Source organism: Adiantum capillus-veneris, chromosome 26, assembly GCF_014529385.1.
Source record: "Adiantum capillus-veneris isolate H3 chromosome 26, ASM1452938v2, whole genome shotgun sequence".
Taxonomy (NCBI): Eukaryota; Viridiplantae; Streptophyta; class Polypodiopsida; order Polypodiales; family Pteridaceae; genus Adiantum; species Adiantum capillus-veneris.
This window is the reverse complement of record NC_140956.1, coordinates 41,993,690-42,014,043: the sequence shown is the minus strand read 5'-3', so window position 1 is coordinate 42,014,043 and position 20,354 is coordinate 41,993,690. Positions and strand designations below refer to the sequence as shown.

Below are 20,354 nucleotides of genomic sequence, written 5' to 3'. Positions count from 1 at the left end.
GAGCAATAAAGATCACTAATCTTGAGAAAATACAACATTCAGTCCGCTGCACCTAACAAGCCCTTCACGGGCCGATGGCTTTACCCTCTAGTTTCATCCACCTCCTTCTCTCTTATGATCGCGATCACTTTTTGGCTTGGAGTTTGCCGGTTTACCACCTTGGCCTTCTAACCTTTTGTGTTATAGTGCTCTGCTTCAGGGAGGGTTCTCTCTCTTCCGTCTCTCTCTTCAGCTGACCTCCACCGATGAGCTCCCTGCTCGTCTTCCATCTTTTCCTCATATATCCTCTTCAGCGACTTGTTCTGTGACTAGCCTCTCCATCAACTTCCTTGTGCGACTTGATCAGCCTGACCTAGCTTCGCAAATCATCACATTGGTGTGGACAGTTCGTCGTTTTTTGTTTGGCTGGCGCTTCTTCTTTTCACAATCCAGATTTGCCACGCATGTTGCATCTTCTTCCTCAGCGACTCTGCATCCGTTGTTGAGTGGGGTGTTAGATTCTTCATCTCCAGATGCTTCGCACCCTACCTACAGGCTTCACACACATCACGTGCACTGGCCCTTGATTATGGTTTGGCCACCCGTACACCTACTGGACAAGGATCTTCAGGCACATTTAGGGTTTTGCTTAGCACTTTGCCCGGCCGGACCTATTCTGGTCCTTTTCCATTTTTTTCCTCATTTATGGATTTTTTGTGCATGGTCGTTGGGGCTTCTGGTCTGCCCTATCTACTCCCTATTCTCCTATATATAGGAGGGGGGGATGCCCTCTCCCATTCATCTTGCCATCTTGTACACGGCAGTTATTTGCCATCTGGAGTTATTCGGGCTTGCCAGCCTTTTCCATATGTCTCTTGTGTGCCCATCGCCATTGTCTCTCTCTCTCTCTCTCTCTCTCTCTCTCTCTCTCTCTCTCTCTCTCTCTCTCTCTCTCTCTCTCTCTCTCTCCACCTTCCGCTGCTCACTCCAATCCATCTATAGAACCTATGATATGTGTGTGTGTGTGTGTGTGTGTGTGTGTGAGAGAGAGAGAGAGAGAGAGAGAGGAAAATCAGATTTTCATAAAGAGGGGTATGTGAGAGCACGAGAAGAATAAAATGCAGTGAGGGCCAGATTTCTTGAAGCAAGCCCCCCCAAAAGGAACTTCTTTGATTACAGAAAACTATACACCACGCATTTGGTTGAAGCTCTTTGGAGAAGCATTGCCCGTCTCCAAGGCTCCCAATTTAATCAAAAACATGGAAATAGCTTCACTCTCAAGGACACATGGCTATGAAACCCAAAAGTTCCCAACAAGCGAGAGAGGCAACATTTGAGATGTATATATGTACATAAACTTGCATTATATGGCTATGATGAGAAGGTTCTCCAAGAACATTGTTCTTTTCCTTGCCTACTTAACATTACTTATAGGTTAGCAGATTATAAAACATAGGAGATAGGAAGAAGCACTCAAAGAGCATGTGTTTTTGCAAAGTCTAAGAATGAGAGGACTTGGCGCATTTTACTTCCCGTAGGAAAGAGAGAATTGCTGTAACAAACTGGTGACGTGGCAGGCCCCCGAACATAAACTCACACACACCCTGCGGCAAATGCCACATGGCAGCAGAACAAGCCCCCCGGAAATGCGACGACAGGCTGACCTTGCACTGTACAGACGGCCGCAGAATGCGCTGACATGCTGACGTGGCAACGTACAGAATTCCCTGATTTACGCTGACAGTACGGATTTTTTGCAAATCGCGCTGCCGGCTTTTGGGAATTAATGCTTTTAAGTTTGAGATGCTTTTGGGAGCCATTGCTTTTGAGTTTAACTTTTGGGGCTTTGCTTTTGGGCATCCCTTGTAAGAATAAATAAGCCCAAAGGCCCACTCTTCAGGGCATCTAGACGCAGAGACTGACAATGAGCACTCGCGGGGTCTTTGTACTTTGCACACAGATTAATATAAAAATAAATACCGAAAGGGGCGCCAGTCTTTGGGGCCAATACCTCCTGGCACGGAACTACAACGGGCCATGTCGTTTTTTGTGAACTGTTTTGAAGTGAATCTCTGCTTTGTCGCGGTAGAATCTTGACTTGGGGTGTCCAAGTTTGTTGCAGTGGTTAAGAGCATAGAAAGATTCTTCTTCTACGAAGGATCCGATCCTTTTTGCAACGCACACAATTTTTGGGAAAGAAGCGTCGTGCCCCGACCCAAGACTTATTAAGCACTCCCACCCTTCATACATCGCGCATCGGGCGCACTCCCGTCTTCATCGCTCTGTCTTACAGGACATAAAGACATAAAGAATCCCATATTACACATGGATTCTCGTGAAAAATCTCACATAGATGACACCTCTCAATGGGAAGGCAAAGAAAAGTTGAAAATCCAGTGCGAGAACGGAGAGAAGATTGAAGATTTGGGCAAAAAAAAATCGGCGGACAAGTTTGCCAAAATGGAGTACAAACGTCAATTGCAGACTGGCATATGTGTGAACAGATTGATGAAGTACTCCAGCGAACCGAGATTGGCGAAACACCTGAAGGATTACCCGATTGATACAATTTACTCGAGATGACGTGTGGCCATTCCTTCTCCTCTCAGGTCAGGAGGAAAGTCGAAAGGACAGACGAGTACAGAAAAGCAGAACCTATACTCGGCAAAAAAGATGGACAAGAACTCTTGAAAAGAAGATGAACCAAAGGACCCCAGAAGATAAATTTGAGAGTTGCAGAGCAGCAGCCGAGTGCGGAAGAAAAGGGAGCCCTCATTTTCTTTGATGGAGGAGCCAAGGCCAACTTCTTTTCACCTGAATTGGCGGCTCACCTTGGAATTACGCCCGACAGGCTGAGGCCACAAGCGAAGGCAGTTTTAGCGGCACCCGAACGGGATGTTGCCATTACACCGATCATTGGCAAACTTCTTTGCAATGTCAAGGGTGTTTAGGCACGAGGACTGTTATATCATACCTTTGGAAGGGTGTGATGTCCTCCGAGGATCCCTTGGTACCACAAGAACAACGTCGTGGTTGACTATCGGGCTAAGAAAGCGACTTTGACAAATGAAGGGCAAAGAGATTGTACTTGATGAAATTCAGTTTCTTTACTCGATTTTCTTGAGAGAACTAAATGATGCTTGAGAGAACTGAATGATGATTGAAGGTTGAATATGTTTTGCCTCGAAAAAGAACGACAAGATTTTTTGCAATAGGGGCTGACTGTTTCTCTGAAGGCGTATAAAGCGAGTTGCCTCCTTTACATCATGAAGATCACATGATTGATACACCACCGAAACGGCCAAACGAAGATAAAGAAACAATGAACCAGAACAGATTTCCACATTACGAGGATCGATGATATACTCGACATACTTCAGAATTCTACTTGCCGAATTGATATGAAGAGTGATTATCATCAGATCTGCATTGCTCTTGGAGACGTCTACAAGACAACTTTCAGGACGACTTTTTGGATTCTCAAAGAATACCGATCATTTGTGGGTTTTTCAGACACTGAGGAAGCATAAATTGCTTACAAATGTGAAAAAGAGCGAGTTTTTCTTGCCTAAGATACATTTCTTGGGACACATCGTCTCAACAAAAAGGGTACATATGGATCCGACCAAAAGTGACATTATCCGCGATTGGCCTGACTTGAAGAATGTTCATGAAGTTAGAAGCTTCTTGGGCTTGTGTTCTTACTACCGGCGATTCATTCAGAAATTTGAAGAGGTAGCTTCCCCTTTGCACATTTTGACTCAGAAAGGAGTCCCTTTCTTGTCGGGACCGACAAAGGTGACTGCCTTTCAGACACTTAAGGAAAAATTGACTACTGGACGAGTATTGACTTTGCCAGATTTGCAAAAGTCATTTGAAGTTGTCACAAACTTGTGACATGGCATGCCTACAACACACACATACACTCTCTGCTGCCTACTCCTGGAAAACTGTGGTTGCAAGCTGACATGGCAAGCTGAAGTGATGACGTGGCTGCATCATACGGTCAGGCCCAAAAATTGCGGCGCAGTTTGCGGAGGTCTGTACTGCTGACGTAGCAGCGTTGTGCGGCAGATTTTTGAATGCTTTTGGGCAAGCTTTTGAACCTTGCTTTATTCCACGCAAGTTGTGAGAGAGAGAGAGAGAGAGAGAGAGAGAGAGCTCTTCTGCTTTATTTTTAAAGGCTATTTATGGACAGCTTTTTGGAACTTGCTTTATTTTACAAGCAAGAGAGAGAAAGAGCCTTTGCTTTATTTGGGCTTTTGATTTTCAGCTTTTGGGCTCTGCTTTTGGCATCCCTTGTACTCTTTAAATAAGTGGGTAGGCCACTCACAACTCAGAGCATCTGGACGCAGAGTCTGAGTGTGAGTGCCTGCCCGCACTCTTGTACTTTGAACTCAGGTTAATACAAAAAGAAATACTGAAAGGGGCGCCAGTCTTTGGGAGGCACGGAACTCCGCCGGCGGGCCAGTGTCGAATCAATTGTGAACTGTGAACTGTTTTTGAAGTGATTATTTGTGCTGTCGCGGTAGATTCTCGACTTGGAGTGTCCAAGTCTGTTACAGTGGTATCTAAGCACGGCCGATTTCTCTTCTACGGGAAATCCGATCCCAAATTCTTTTTTCCACGGCACTTATGGCTTCAAGCAAAGATCAGTCAACTCCCTCTGGATCCGGAGATGCGGGAAGGGATCACAACGAAGATTCAGGCAAGGAGTACGACCAGCCTCGGCCTACTCTCGCGGAGTGTCGAGAGATGGAGCGTCAACGATTGATCGGCGACGCAACAAAGATGATGCTCAATTTTGCCAAGGATCCAAAATTTGCAAAATATATGACCGAGACCTCATTCGATGAGGTGCATACGCAGTGGCAGAAGACCACAAAATCACCCCCCAAACCCGCTCTCAAGAAACCTCCTACTCCCAGGAAGTATACAGAGAAAGAATTAGAAGAGGTGGTTGATGCATGAATTGCTCAGCTTTTTGACGCACAGAACAAAGTTAAAAAGCACGACAAAAAGCAGAAGAAAGGCACTGACTTTCCAGGTTATTTGGGTCATCTGTCTACTTTTGAAAAGGCAAGAAAGCAGAAGAAGCGTGTTCGATTTGAAGGAGTACCCAATTCTTCTTCTTCTTCTTCTTTTGACAGTCCTTCTAGCTCATCTGACTCGAGCGAAGAAGACAGAAAAGGCAAAAGGCAACACTTCGGAAAGGGCAAGAAAAAGGCAAAGAAGTCTAAATCTTAGCCCCGTGATTGACAGTTCTACTGAGGACTCGTCTACAGACAGTTCGGACTCTGATGACAGCAACTTTTACGCAAAGAAGAAGAATTTTTACAAAGCCAACCAATATGACTTTTTGGAAGACAAGCAAGAAAGTCCGGGAGTTAAGGAAGGTGGACGGTCAATTAAATTTGACACGTTTTCTGGTTATAGAGATGCTTCGAAGGCTTTGTCTTTTATATAGCAGTTTGATATCGCTTTCGCGGAGGGCATTACTGAGAGCAGTCTAAGATTCAGAGAGCTACCTCTTACTCTAAGGGGAATGCTCGAACTTGGTGGTCCACGCTTCTATTAAACAAGACTGCACCAGTTAAATGGCTGAAATTCAAGAGGCTTTTTATTTCTTCTTGGCTGACTCAAGAGTATGAACGCGATATACGAACTGCTTGGAACCATCTTCAGATGACCAAGAAGGATACAGTGAACGCTTATTGCGAGAGATTCTGGAGCTCTTTTCTACCCGCCTCTTCATTTAAGAAGATCTTGTTTAAGGAATAGATCGAGCGGTTTACCTTGGGTCTACCTACAAAGATCCGAGATCACTGCTTGGAACAAAAGTCGGCTTCCATTCAGGAGTTGATGAGTCATGCGAAACGGGGTTTTGCCATTCACTCAGGCAGTTTGACCTACCCCACCGATGAGATCATGACACAAAGAGCCGAACAGACTTCGACAAATGAAAGTAGAAAGAGGAAGAGCGGTCCAGAAAAGAAAGATGCACGACCCAAACTCGCTCCTCAGGAGAGAGCTCGCTACATCAGGTAAGGGAAGTGCTTCGGATGCGGGAAAACTGGACGTATCTCCGCAAAGTGCCCTAAAAAGGCACAGAAAGAACAGAACGACAAGGACGACAAAAGGCCTGAGAGTTCGAGAGCAATTGAGGAACGTGGAAGAAAAGGCAAGATGAAAACAGGACTGGTTCGAGATTGCATGGGTACCGATCCCAGCACAATGGACGGAACTTTGCAGAGCTTGGGGCAAAGTGAAAGACCAAGAAGTCCTTATCTTCTTTGATGGAGAAGCCAAGGCCAACTTCATTTCACCGGAATCGACGGCGCGGCTCGAGATCACTCCCGATCGGATGGGACCATTTGCGGAGGCAGTTCTAGCAACACCCGGCAAGGACGTAGCCATTACACCTGTCATTGGCAAACTTCGGTTGCATTGTCAGGGGTATTTGGGGCATGAGGACTTTTACATAAGGCCTTTGGAAGGTTGTGATGTCCTCTTGGGAATTCCCCGGTACCACAAGAACAACGCCGTGATTGACTATCGGGCGAGGAAAGCGACATTGACCACAGAGAAGGGCAGAACCATTGTACTTGATATAAAACTTAAGGGTGAGTCAATCCCTATTGTATCGGCTTCGGCCATTTCAAAACTAATGAAATCCAGTCTGTTTGTTTACTCGATCTTTATGAAAGAGTTGAGTGAAGAAGATAGGACAAATATGTCTAAACATGATAAAGAACGCCAAGATTTTCTCCACTCTCATGCCGATTGCTTCTCAGAGGGCCTGCCAGGTAGGTTACCATCCACTCGTCCTGAAGATCATACCATTGATTTGCTACCTGGAAGCACGCCACCGAACCGGCCACCTTACAGTGTGAGCCGAGACCAGAACAAAGAGATTATGAACCAAGTGAAAGACCTCTTAGAAAAGGGTCTTGTCCAGCCTAGTACTTCACCGTATTGCTCTCCAGTGTTGTCCGTTTTGAAGAAAGACGGATCTTGGAGAATGTGCATCGATTATAGAGCTTTCAACAAAATCACCATCAAGAACAGATTCCGATTCCTAGAATCGATGATATACTTGACCAACTTCAGGGATCCTCGTGCTTTAGCAGGATCGACTTGAAAAGTGGATATCATCAAATCCGAATCACGCGGGGAGACGTCTACAAGACAGCCTTCCAGACGACTTTTGGGTAATTTGAGTTTTTGGTGATGCCTTTTGGCTTAACCAATGCCTGCGACATTTAACCGGATGATGGACAGGGTTTTTTGAGAGTTAAGGCTCTTTGTTGGCACTTTCTTTGACAATATCATTGTTTTCTCCAAGGATGAGGCAGAACATAGAGTTCATCTGCTTCAGGTCTTTCAGGCATTACGAGATCACAAGTTAGTGATTAATGCGAAGAAAAGTGAATTTTTCCTACCAGAGATACACTTTTTGGGACACATTGTGTCAGCAACAGGAGTGCAGATGGATCCGCCCAAGATAGACACTATCCGTGATTGGCCCGATTTAAAGAATGTCCATGAAGTTAGAAGATTCTTCGGATTGTGTTTGTACTATAGGCGGTTCATTCGAAAGTTTGCAGAGGTTGCTTCCCCTTTACATATCTTGACACAGAAAGGAGTCCCTTTCTCGTGGGGACTCACAGAGGTGACTGCCTTTGAGACTTTGAAAGAGAAACTGACTATGGGACCAGTTTTGACTTTGTTGGACTTGCAAGTCATTTGAAGTATATTGTGATGCTTGTGGTCGTAGTCTGGGTGCGGTCTTAATGCAAGAAGGCCATGTCATTGCTTACGAGAGCCAATCGTTCTCAAGGCCGGAATTGACAGCACAAATTTATGAGAGAGAGCTTTTGGCGGTTATCCATGCTCTTACTCAGTGGCGGCACTACCTACTCGGAGCCGATTTTACTGTCTTTACAGACCATCAGAGTTTACGCTACTGCTTGTCACAGAAGCAGCTATCGAAAAAGCAGATGCTGTGGGCGAACATCTTGTCACAGTTTCACTTCCAGATTGTCCATGTTCAGGGACAGAAGAATTTGGTGGCAGATGCTTTGTCTCAAAAGCCATTGGTTCTGGCTATTTCCGCGATACATCGTAGGAGCTTCGAGGATATGGTCGACCAGTATGCCACAGATATAGATTTTGCAGACGTTTTCACACGCATACAGGATGGAGAGACAATAGCGGGATATTCCATTCGGGATGGCTACTTGATGAGGAAAACCATGTTGTGCGTTACACAGTCGTTGAGGGAAAAGGTTATGATTGAATGCCACTGTCCACCGTTTACGGGTCACCGCAGCATTGCTACCACCATGAAAGGAGTAGAGAGATACTTCTTTTGGCCGAGACTCAAGAAGGATGTGGACGAGTTTGTGCGCAGTTGCTTTAGTATGCCAGAAAGTCAAGTTTGACAGGCATAAAGCACAGGGATTGTTACAGTTTTTGCCCATACCCACCCGCCCATGGGAAAGTATTGCAATGGATTTCATTTTTTATCTTTCATTTTTGGTGGAATTTGCCTACAATAACACGATACACTCTTCGACGGGGAAGGCGCCATTTGAGATTATTGAAGGTGCTGTGAAGGTTCCACCCTTCCTAAGCACGAAAGATAAGATTTTTGAAGCTGATGAGTATACGCGCGACTTAGACACAGCTTTTGCCAAGGTCCGCGAGGCTTTGCAGAAATCTCAAGAACGACAAAAAAAGGCAGCGGATCACCGTCGTCGCGATTTGAAATTGAAGGAGGATGATTGGGTGCTCTTACGTTTTGAGAAGGCACGTGTAACAGACTTGGATACTCCAAGTCAAGAATCAACCGCGACAGCACCAAATAACCACTTCAAAACAATTCACAGATCACAATAGATTTGCACTGGCCCAGCGGAGTTCCGTGCCTAGAGATATTGGCCCCAAAGACTCGCGCCCCTTTCGGTATTTCTTTTTATATTAATCAGTTCAAAGTACAAGAGAGTGGGTCGGGATTCACTCTCAGACTTTGCGTCCAGATGCTCTGAGAAGTGAGGCCCTCACCATTAATTTAAAGATTACAAGGGATGCCCAAAAGCAGAGCCCCAAAAGCTTGAAAGCAAAAGCAAATTCTCTCTCTCTCTCAATGAGAGTTAAAATAAAGCAATTCAACTCTTTCTCTCATCCAAAATCCTTGCATAGCAAAAAGCTACGATTGCGTCGCTCATAATTTTTTTATTTTTTTATTTTATTTCTTAAAATTCGCCTCCACGATTCCAAAAATTAGGGTTTTTGGCAAAAATTCAGGTTTGCAAGAATTTTAGGGTTTTTGCTGCCCGCCACATCATCACTTTGTGACAGCACGCCTGAGAAAGAAGAAGGGAAAGGAGAGGCTTTTTCCAAAGCTTAGTGAGAGATACTACGGACCTTTCCAGATCTCCGAAAAGATCAATGATGTCTCCTTCTGACTCAAACTGCCTAACACTTGGAGGATTCACAGTGCATTTCATGTGAGTCTCTTGAAACCTTTTAAAGGTGATGTGCCTAAAGATGGGGAGCCAGATGAGCAACCCAAAGTGGAAGAAAACGAGGAGATCCTTGTTCCTGAACAGATTTTGGCATATAAGGACAGAAAGAATAAGGGTAAACTACGAAGGCGGTTCTTGGTTAGATTCAAGAACTATCCTGCATTGGATGTGAAGTGGATGGAGGAGGAGGACCTAGGAGATACTCCTCAAATTGTCAACCTTTACCTTGAAGCTTTTTGGTTTAGCATAGTCTATTCCAAATGGAACCCAGAATTCAGCTTGGTCGGAGATCTAGTGCAGTGGGTTGCACAAGAGGGGAGTTACTCTGCTCCTTTGTCAACAGATGCCTTGATTTTTAGAATACTAGAGTCACTCATGTCTCTTTGAGCTTCAGGGATACTGAGAGTTGACAATATTCTGTTGTATGACTTTATGAAATGGAATTCCGGAATATCAAACTGATTTGTTCTTGACTTGTTTTTAAGTGCAGGAACTAATAGACGAAATGACTGCAGCATTTTGGTTTGAATGATCTCGAATAGACATGGTTGCAATAGGGGTTAGTCAATAGGGCATCGATGAGGTCGAGTGGATCTAGATGCGTTTGATAACTGCATTGCCAATAAATCATGGTCTAAGATCCGAATGAATGTTGAATGTGATTTGTCATGTGATGTCCTGTGATGTCTAGTGATGTCGTGTGATGTGACTGTCGATTGGTGCATGTGCTAGATGTGTATTCCTAGTGCGTCGGTACTAACAGTCAGTGTCTACTAAGACAATTTATGGCCTCTGTCTGTTTTGCAGGCGTAATCGAGGGCGATTACAATGCTTTCAAGAGGGGGGTATGTCACAAACCTGTGGCGTGGCGTGCCCACAACACATACACTCCTACTGCCTGCTCCTGGAAAACTGCGGCTGCAGGCTGACGTGGCAAGCTGAAGGGATGACGTGGCTGCACCGTACGGTAAGGCCCGAAAATTGCGGCGCAGTTTGCGAAGGTCCATACTGCTGACGTGGCAGCGTTTTGCGGCAGATTTTTGAATGCTTTTGGACAAGCTTTTGAAGCTTGCTTTATTCCACTCAAGTTGAGAAAGAGAGAGAACTCCTTTGCTTTATTTTATGGAAGAAAGAGAGAGAGAGAGAGAGCTCTTCTGCTTTATTTTTAAAAGCTATTTATGGACAGCTTTTTGGAACTTGCTTTATTTTACAAGCAAGAGAGAGAAAGAGCCTTTGCTTTATTTGGGCTTTTGATTTTCAGCTTTTGGGCTCTGCTTTTGGCATCCCTTGTACTCTTTAAATAAGTGGGTAGGCCACTCACAACTCAGAGCATCTGGACGCAGAGTCTGAGTGTGAGCGCCTGCCCGCACTCTTGTACTTTGAACTCAGATTAATACAAAAAGAAATACCGAAAGGGGCGCCAGTCTTTGGGGCCAATATCTCTAGGCACAGAACTCCGTCGGGCCAGTGTCGAATCAATTGTGAACTGTGAATTGTTTTGAAGTGATTATTTGTGTTGTCACGGTAGATTCTCGACCTGGAGTGTCCAAGTCTGTTACAAAAGTATATTGTGATGCTTGTGGTCGTAGTCTCGAAGCAGTCTTAATGCAAGAAGGCCATGTGATTGCCTATGAAAGCCGATTGTTTTCGAGGCCAGAATTGACAGCACAGATTTATGAGAAAGAGCTTTTGGCAGTAATCCATGCTCTTACTCAGTGGCGACATTACCTACTCGGAGCCGATTTTACGGTCTTCACTGATCATCAGAGTTTACGCTACTCCTTGTCACAGAAGTAGCTTTCGGAAAAGCAGATGCGGTGGGCTCACATTTTGTCATGGTTTCACTTCCAAATTGTCCATGTTCAGGGACAGAAAAACTTGGTGGCAGATGCTTTGAGCCGCTAGTCTTGGCTATATCCGCGATTCATCATAGAAGCTTCGAGGATATGGTTGATCAGTACGCCACCGATCCGGATTTTTTCGATGTTTTCACTCAAATACAGAATGGCGAGCCGCGAAATAGTAGCGGGATATTCCATAGGGGATGGCTACTTGATGAAGAAAACAATGTTGTGCGTCGCAAAGCCGTTGAGGGAAAAAATTTTCCTTTTGCGGGTCACCACAGCATCGACTCCACCTTGAAAGGTGTGGAGCGTTATTTCTTTTGGCCGAGACTCAAGAAGGATATGGACCATAGAAACAGGGGACGGGGAGACACGGCCCTTATCTGCGGGGACGAGGCGGGGGACGCCAGGACGAGGGACGGGGGACGCAGTTTTGGTACGGGGGGACGTCCATCATAGGGGACGGGGGGTGGGACGCATGTCCCCGATGACACATCCGGATGGGACGCGGACAGATGGCACGTGGGCAACGGGGGGAGTTTTAAAATTTGAAATTCAAATTTCAAACGCTCATAGGGCATTTCATTTTGGGGGGGAGGGGGGGGGGGGGGGACGCTTTCTATTTAAGAGCACCCAAGGCTCAAGTGGCTCATACCCACCTCAAGGCTCATACCCAAGCCTCAAGGCAACTTCCCATTGCCCAAGCCTTGCAACTTTACAAGAGCCAAGTTGCCCTCCCCCCTTGAGTATCTCGAATCTCCTTCTCCTCTCTCTCTCTCTCTCTCCCATCTCCCCTCCTCTCCAAGTCGAAGGCTTGAGCCTTGAAGCCTACCCCTCTTTCCTTCTGTTCGAGCTTTCTCTAATATCTATCATCAATGGCATCTCAATATGGATTCGAAGCTTCTCTAAGGCCCTCCTCCTTCTCCTTCCTCCGGCCTCGCCGCGGCTTCTCAACCCCCTTCCTCCGCCGACTTCACATGACATGGTGGAATGAGGTAAAAATTGCTCCCAAGTCCGGTGTTGGAGGTGGCAGCAAGCCATGGAAGTGCCGTCATTGTGGCTACGAACGCAATGGTTCCGTGAGGAAGGTGCGCGCCCACTTCCTTCACGAAAAAGGACATCAAGTTAATTTTGCCCGCAGATCGGCTTGGAAGAGGAGAAGCAAAAGCTCCTAAACCTTGAGAAGACTCTTGAAGATATCAAAGAAGCCAAGAAGAATCGTATCAAGCGTCGCACGGTGAATCCCACGGAGATGGCCACGGCGGCTTTCATCCGAGCATCGGCATCCCCTTCTTCGGCATCATTTTGTGCATCAACCGGCACCGGCGACAACCACCCACCTCCACTCTCTACCAACCCTTTACCGTCATCTTTCCCTCATTCTCGTCCACCCAAGCGGCAACCAACTCTTGGAGATAGTTGGAAACCGGCCTTGAACGAGGAGGTAGATGTTACTGTAGCAAGATTTTTCTACCACGACCATATTGCTTTCAATGCAGCATGGTGAGCTCTATAGACTTTAACTTATAAGGCTTAAGCTTTAATCTTTAGTTTGTACAATGTACATCACTCATGTACACTTTTTTATTGACACAAAAGGTCTCCATATTTTAAAGAAATGGCACGGAAGATCACAAAGTTTGGATCCACATATGTCCCTCCCTCTTCGGAGAGCTTGCGCACCACTCTTCTTGACAGGGAGAAAATCATGGTGGAGGCGGCATGTGCATCCACAACGGCTTCATGGAAGAAGAATGGGGTATCCCTCATTGTGGATGGGTGGAGTGATACCCGTCACCGCTCCATTCATTGTGTGGTGGCATATTCTCGTGGGGCAATGTATTTCATTGACTCCCATGATGCATCGGGGACCGGGAAGAGTGCGCAAGTACTTGTATCGGAGTGGGTGCTTACCATTGAGAAGGTGGGAAAGCATGATGTCATTGCCATCGTCACCGATGGAGAAAATAGCAATCGTGCCGCCGGAGCCATCGTCGAATCCCTTTATCCAAAAACCACGGTCACATATTGCATGGCTCATTGCCTCAACAATCTTCTCAAAGATATAGGCGCCTTCGAATGGATTTCCCCCGTCATTGAGCATGCGAATTCAATGGTGACTTTTGTCAATAATCATCAAAAGGTAACCATTAAGTGTTAACCAATCTCATTTCAATTCGAATCTAATTTCAATATGGAAGGCCAATTCTCGTTTTGAATGTTGAAACTTGATTTTTCTAAATAGGTGAGGGCTGAATTTTCAAAGAGGTCAAAGCTAGCTCTTCTCAAATACTCAGAGACTCGCTTCGCCTTCAACTTCATTATGCTCCATTGCTTGAGTTCATGTAGTGGGGCATTGAGAGGACTCTTCATTAGTGATGAGTTCTTGGCAATGCCCAAGTCAAAAAGTGTCAATGGAGTGGCATGCCGAGCACGGGCCAACATGGCGGAATGGTGGAAGGAAGTAAAGACAATCTCCAAAATGGTGAAGCCTATCATCCACCTCCTGCGGGTGTTGGATTCCATGAAACCTTGCATTGGCAAGATATATGAGGCCATGGACACCATGATTGACTCTCTTGAAAAACTTGTGACCAACCCCAATAGGTATTCACGTTGCACGAGTCACTTTTAAGTTTTCCCTGTGCTTTACAAGTTTACTCTCTTGAGTTTGTAACTTTGTTTTGAATCTTGATAACGTAGGTACGAGGAGATCCAAGAATTGTGTGTGTCAAGGTGGAATGCCTACCATTCTCCTCTTCATGCGGCCGCTTATGTAGTGGATCCACAATTCCAACAAGGGAACCAATAGAAGGACAAAGAGGTGATAAATGGTTGGCAAACCATCCTTGCGAGCCTTGTGCCCGACCCAAAGGAAAGGACTGAGATTCGGAGGCAAATCAATGTCTACAGGAAAGAAATTTGTCACATGCCTGATGCCTGATGCACAAGCACCTGGATTTGAGACCGGAGTGCTCTTTGGTGGGAGGAGTTTGGGCGGGATTCGACGATTTACAGGATTTGGCTATTCGCATTCCTAGCCAAGCATGCACTATGAGTTGCTTGGAGCAACTTTGGAGTATGTATGCTCATGTAACCTCAAAGAAGAGGAATCGTCTTGATGTGCAGAGAGCCAATGATCTCATATATGTCTCATCAAATTTGAAGATGCTTTCCAAGTCAGACCAAAGTGATGATTTCGCGGAGTGGGCACTTGCAGAGGATGATCCTATCCCAGAGACACAGATAGATGCAGAGGGAGAGATTGAGACAACACCACTTGAGGATGATATTTTGGATCAAATGGACTATGCAGAGCCAGTTGACATTCAGTTGGCACCATGGGCCAACATGGAGAGTCTAGAGTCTAGACCTCTTGAGTCTTGAGTCTTGAGTCTTGACTCAAGTCCTTCCCTTTTTGACTCCCATTTATGCTAAACTCTACGTATCCGCTCTTCACTTGTACATCATTATGTTTTGCCCTTTGGCGAGGATGATTGATGCTTGATCATCACACCAACGGTGTACCGTGTCGCGCACGCCGCACGCCCTTTGTTATATTTTGGTATTATTAATATGAGTGCAAAACACACTTTTTCTTTGCAAGCTGGTGCTCTCAGTGTTCACTGTTGTCTCAGTATTAAATTTGCAAAGAAGTAGTGTTTTTTAAAGCGTGTCCCCTGTCGCGTCCCCCGTTGCGTGTTTTGCCACGTCCCAGTCTCCGGGACCCGCCACATCCCCGAGACCCGTCCCCGTCTCGATGTGACTATGATGTGGACGACTTTGTTCGCGGTTGTTTAGTATGCCAGAAAGCCAAGTTTTACAGGCATAAGGCACAGGGATTACTACAGCCTTTACCCATTCCCACCTGCCCTGGGAAAGTATTACAATGGATTTCATCTTTGATCTCCCAAAGACAAAGAGTAGGCATGATGGCCTTTGGATGGTCATCAACAATTCAATAAGCGGCTCACTGCTCTGCAGTAAAGAAGACACTTAAGCCTGATCTTTGGCAAAACTGTTTGAATATATGGCATGTCTGAGCCCATTTGGACAGCAATCGGATCAGAAGACTAAATGGGAAAAGTATTTGCCCTTGGTGGAGTTTGCCTGCAACGACACACAACAAAGACAAGATTTGTTTGAAGTACATTTTTAAAGAAGTCTAGAGGGCATGGAAGGCCACCTAGCAGTTCAGAGGAGGAGAGCTCGTCCTCTTTTGACAATGACCAGATCAACACGAAAACCAAGGAGTTCAAGAAAGGGAGTCAGGCCGTCAAGTTTTAGATGTTTTTTTCAAGCTACCACGACACCCATTGAGCCCTTGAGTTTGTACAACAGTTTGACCTCGCCTTCTCTGGAGAGCGGTTCTCAAAACATTCTAGGGATCGACAAGCAGCATCTTACTTGAAAGGAACGGTGCAGATGAATATGTCATCACGACTTGGCATCAATTGAAAATGACTTAGAAAGATACATTCTGAGACTACTGCCAGAGGTTTTGGGATACTTGTCGCAGAGACTTTTGAAAGACCAGATTGAGCAGTTTTGCTATGATTTGCAAAGAGATTCAAGACTATGCTTTAAACCAGAAGTCTGACTCCATTCAGAGACTTATGGAACATGACTAAGCAACGATTTGGAATGCATGCCGGCTCATTGACTTATGGGATGGGCAGGATAGTATCCACCTCAAAAAGGCAAGAGTCTGCCAATGAAGAGAATGAATCAAGGGAACCAGATGATAACTCATCACAGGATTCTGGAGAATCAAGTTCCGACGAACTAAGGAAACCAGATGCAAGTTCATCAAAGGATTCCAGAGAAAGAGGAATCAGATGATAGTGCGTCTTAGGGTTTCGATGAGTGATTCTTACGTGCCAATGGACAAGGGAAGTGAAAGACGCTACCCGCAGGTCCTAGGGCACAAGGAAAGAAAGGAAAAAGGGAATCAGTTGGTAGATCAAAACATTCCCCAGACCAAGGATAAGAATATTGAAGCCGACCGGTACACGAGGGACTTGGACACTGCTTTTGCCAAGGTCCGGGAGGCTTTAGAGAAATCTCAAGAACGACATAAAAAGGCAGCAGATTGACATCGTCGCGATTTGAAGTTAAAGGAAGACGATTGGGTGCTCTTACGCTTTGAGAATTTGAGAAGGCACGCCTAAGAAAACAAAAGGGAAAGGAGCAGCTTTTCTTTTCCAAAGCTTAGCATGAGGTATTATGGCCCTTTCCAGATTAAAGAAAAGATAAACAATGTCTCCTTTAGACTGAAGCTGCCCGATACTTGGAAGATTCACATTTCATGTGAGTCTATTGAAGCCTTTTAAAGGCGATGTGCTCGATGATGGGGAGCCTAATGAGCAACCTGAAGTGCAGGAAAGCGAAGAGATACTCGTTCCAGAACAGATTTTGGCACACAAGGACAGAAAGATAAAAGATAAAGCGATTAGGCGGTTCTTGGTTAAATTCAAGAACTATCCTGCATTGGATGCGAAGTGGATGGAGGAGAAGGACCTAGCAGATACTCCTCAGATTTTGAAACTTTACCTTGAAGCATTCGGTTTAGCATAGTCTACTCCGATAGAGCCCCGAATTCAGCGAGGGTGAATCTAGTGCAACGGGTTTGCACAAGAGGGGAGTCACTCCGCTCCTTTGTCAACAAATTACCCTGATTTTGAATAGAGTCATTGATGTCCCCTTTGGATTTCAAGGATACTAATGGACTGAGTAGTATTCTGTTGTATGACTTTACGACAGGAATTCCTGAAAATGACTATGATTGATTTGTACTTGACTTGTTTGAGTGTAGGAACTGAAAGACGAAATGACTACAATATTTCGGTCTCATAAATCTCTATAGACATGATTGCAATACGGATTAGTTAATCGGGCATCCGTGAGGTTCGGAATGGATCTAGATGCGATTATTAAATACATTGCCGATTGGTCATGGTCTGAGATTGAAATGGATTTGTTTGTGATTTGTCATGTGATGTCAAATGATGTTGTGTGATGTCTGTGATGTGACTGTTGTCTTGTACAAGTGCTAGATGTGTCGTGTCTAGTGCGTCGATACTAACGATCAGTGTCTACTAAGACAGTTTATGGCCTCTGTCTGTTTTGCAGGCGTAATCGAAGGCGATTACAATTAGGCGATTACAATTCTTTCAAGAGGGGGGGGGTATGTCACAAACTAGTGACGTGGCAGCCCCCCGGACATAAACACTCACACACCCCGTGGCAGCAGAACAGGCCCCCGAGAAATGCGCCGACAGGCTGACGTGGCACTCTACGGATGGCCGCAGAATGCGCTAAAATGCTAACGTGGCAACGTACGGAATTCCGTGATTTACGCTAACAGTACAGATTTTCCGCAAATCGTGCTACCAGCTTTTGGGAGCCATTGCTTTTGAGTTTAACTTTTGGGGCTCTGCTTTTGGGCATCCCTTGTAAGAATAAATAAGTCCTTTGGAACTCACTTCTCAGAGCATCTGGACACAGAGTCTGAGAGTGAGTACCCAGATTAATATAAAAACAAATACCGAAAGGGTCGCCAGTCTTTGGGGCCAATACCTCTTGGCACGCAACTACATCGGGCCAATATCCAAAGTCTTCATGCCCCTTGCTATGGGCATTGTGTCTATAGTGACACTTTGATGCATCGGCAGATAATCTCTGTCAAGAAGCTCTAGAAGTCGGATGAGAGAAAAAAATTCTTCACCTTGATAAGGTAAGCATTGATTCTTTCAATTGAATTAACCAAGGCACAATAGGACCCAGTATTCACTCTTGAAAGCAACAACTATAACCTATGAGAACGCTGAAGGTGAATTTGGTTAAAGTTTTTTTTATGGTGGGCTCATGGTGAATGACTATTCCTCCTTTCTATTCTCAACCACTAAGAAAGGAAAACACCCATGAATAGGCAACTATGATCTTGATTCTGGTGGCTCTCCTCTTGAAACGGAGCTTACAGCTTTAGTTGATACTTCTCTTGACCCTCAGCCTTACATTTGAAGGGCTTCAAGCATGATCGAATGACAACTGGAACCTTGAAAAGCTGGGCAGGCTATCAATTTGTTGCAAAAGTTTCAGACGGCTAATTCTATGCTCATTCACGAACATACCTGCCCACTCAGCTACATGTCAACAGAGGTATTCATGTATATTCTTTTGTACAACCTTGCGAGAAAGCTTGAGACATCATTAGACACGGATGAAGCTAATTATAAGGCTTACAGCATAAAGCGCAAATAAAATATACTCTCACGGGGGCACAATGTTGATCGCGGAAGAGAAGAAAAGAGAGGACCTAGAATCACGTTGATGCCTCGAAGGTAGCATTTGATGAGCCAGGAAACCCCTTGTGCTTGATGAGGCTTTAGTTGTGCAGACAGGCCCCAGGAAGCGCACTGCGCTTCTACATGTTGGGCGGAAAGAGGGATCTCCGGGGGATCGGCTCCCGCCATTGCGGCTGCTGCAGCCAACCTCTCCCGTGGGCTGAGCTCCATCTTACGTGGGAATCACCAAGCTGACTTCAAGCTCAAGACTTTAAATTTCGAGAGAGAGAAATGAAACGGTTACTGTAATAGGGGACCACTATGAAATTTCCTCAAGAAGATTCCATGGAACCTTCCCTTTTGACCTCTCTCGTCGCTATATCACATGGGCAAAGACGAGAGATCAACGGCAGGTTAAATCTGCCATTGATCAACCTTACTAGAGCAAAAATATTAGGGCCCATCCTGTGTCGCGGATGCCCTTCGACCACTGGGCATCCCGCTTCCACGCCCACAATCTTAACCACCTACGCTAGCGCATTGCTAAAGAGAATATGAGGCCGCATCTATAAAAATCTTGCGCCCCCCCCCCTCGGTTGGAGCGATCCAACGTCCCAATTCTCACCCATCTTGCAAATGGTCGTGCAATGGTTGATCTCTCTCTCTCTCTCTCTCTCTCTCTCTCTCTCTCTCTCTCTCTCTCTCTCACACACACACACACACACACACAAAGGAGCAGAATTACTTGAAAATCCCTCAAAATGGTGTTGTATTGTGGGGCAAGTACAAAACTGCTAATAAAGCATGCCCTAAGGCAATAGCTTGAAAGCCTACATACAACTAGCCACAAAGAGCATAACAAAAAAAATTTGAAAAGGAAAGGGAAAAAACCTCTCCTAAAGATGAGAACAAGATGACAGCAACCTCTTAAAGATAGGAACTCCCACCAAAAGGTCATTATACAACTGCATATGATATGGGAGAACTACCAAAAAACGACCAACAATGATACGGAGTAAGGAACATCTACAATGGAAGTAGCTGAATGTCGGCAAAGCGCTCCAACTTGTATCATTTGATAGCAAAGGCACGAGAAAAATAGAAGGGAGGGAGCAATCGATGACAAAGATGATAGACAAGAAACAATCGACATCTAACCACTTCCACTGCATGTGCAATGTTTGGTCTTGTGGCTACCATAGCACACATCAAACTGCCAACTGTGCTGAAGAATATGGCACTTTTGTCATTTCCTCTTTCTCAGCAACTGCCTTGGGAGAATCTTCCTTGCTAAGTTTGGAGTATGCTTGCATTGGGGTACTCAGTGACTTCCCCCCCTGCATACTAAAACGTTGCAAGACTTTGTGGATGTACTTTTCTTGAGATAATTCAAGAATTCCACGTTGCATGTCTCTCTTGATGCGCATACCAAAAAAGTGATTGGCATTTCCCAAATCTTTCATGGAAAATTGAGTGCTTAGCATCTTTTTCGACTGATTGATCTCATCAATTGATTTGCCTACGATAAGCATATCATCTACATACAAGATCAAGATGATTAAAGAACCATTGTTCAACCTCTTTGTGTATAAGCAATTATCCTCTTGACTTCTTATGTAACCCTGAGACTACATGAATTTGTCGAATTTTTGATACCACTGCCTTGAACCTTGCTTGAGGCCATAGAGTGCTTTCTTAAGTCTACAAACCAATTC

The 20,354-nt window shown here is 45.2% G+C and overlaps 2 protein-coding genes across 3 annotated transcripts in view; one reads left to right on the top strand and one right to left on the bottom strand.

Annotated features, from left to right (window-relative positions):
• The window catches only part of ASG3 (SNF2 domain-containing protein / helicase domain-containing protein), a 77,255-nt gene extending 58,324 nt beyond the window's left edge, over positions 1-18,931 (bottom strand). Inside the window, exon 1 of one of the 2 annotated variants that reach the window (XM_086501409.1) lies at positions 18,672-18,931. The gene's annotated coding sequence lies outside the window, so the exon portion shown is untranslated. The remainder of the gene's footprint in view (positions 1-18,671) is intronic. The other variant, XM_086501407.1, reaches the window with a different exon arrangement.
• Positions 12,972-14,165, top strand: LOC147423335 (uncharacterized). The gene is made up of 3 exons (XM_086501473.1): positions 12,972-13,496; positions 13,599-13,960; positions 14,057-14,165. Exons 1-3 carry the CDS (start codon positions 12,972-12,974, stop codon positions 14,163-14,165), a joined length of 996 nt encoding a protein of 331 aa, XP_086357599.1.
• Positions 18,932-20,354: the final 1,423 nt, after the last annotated feature.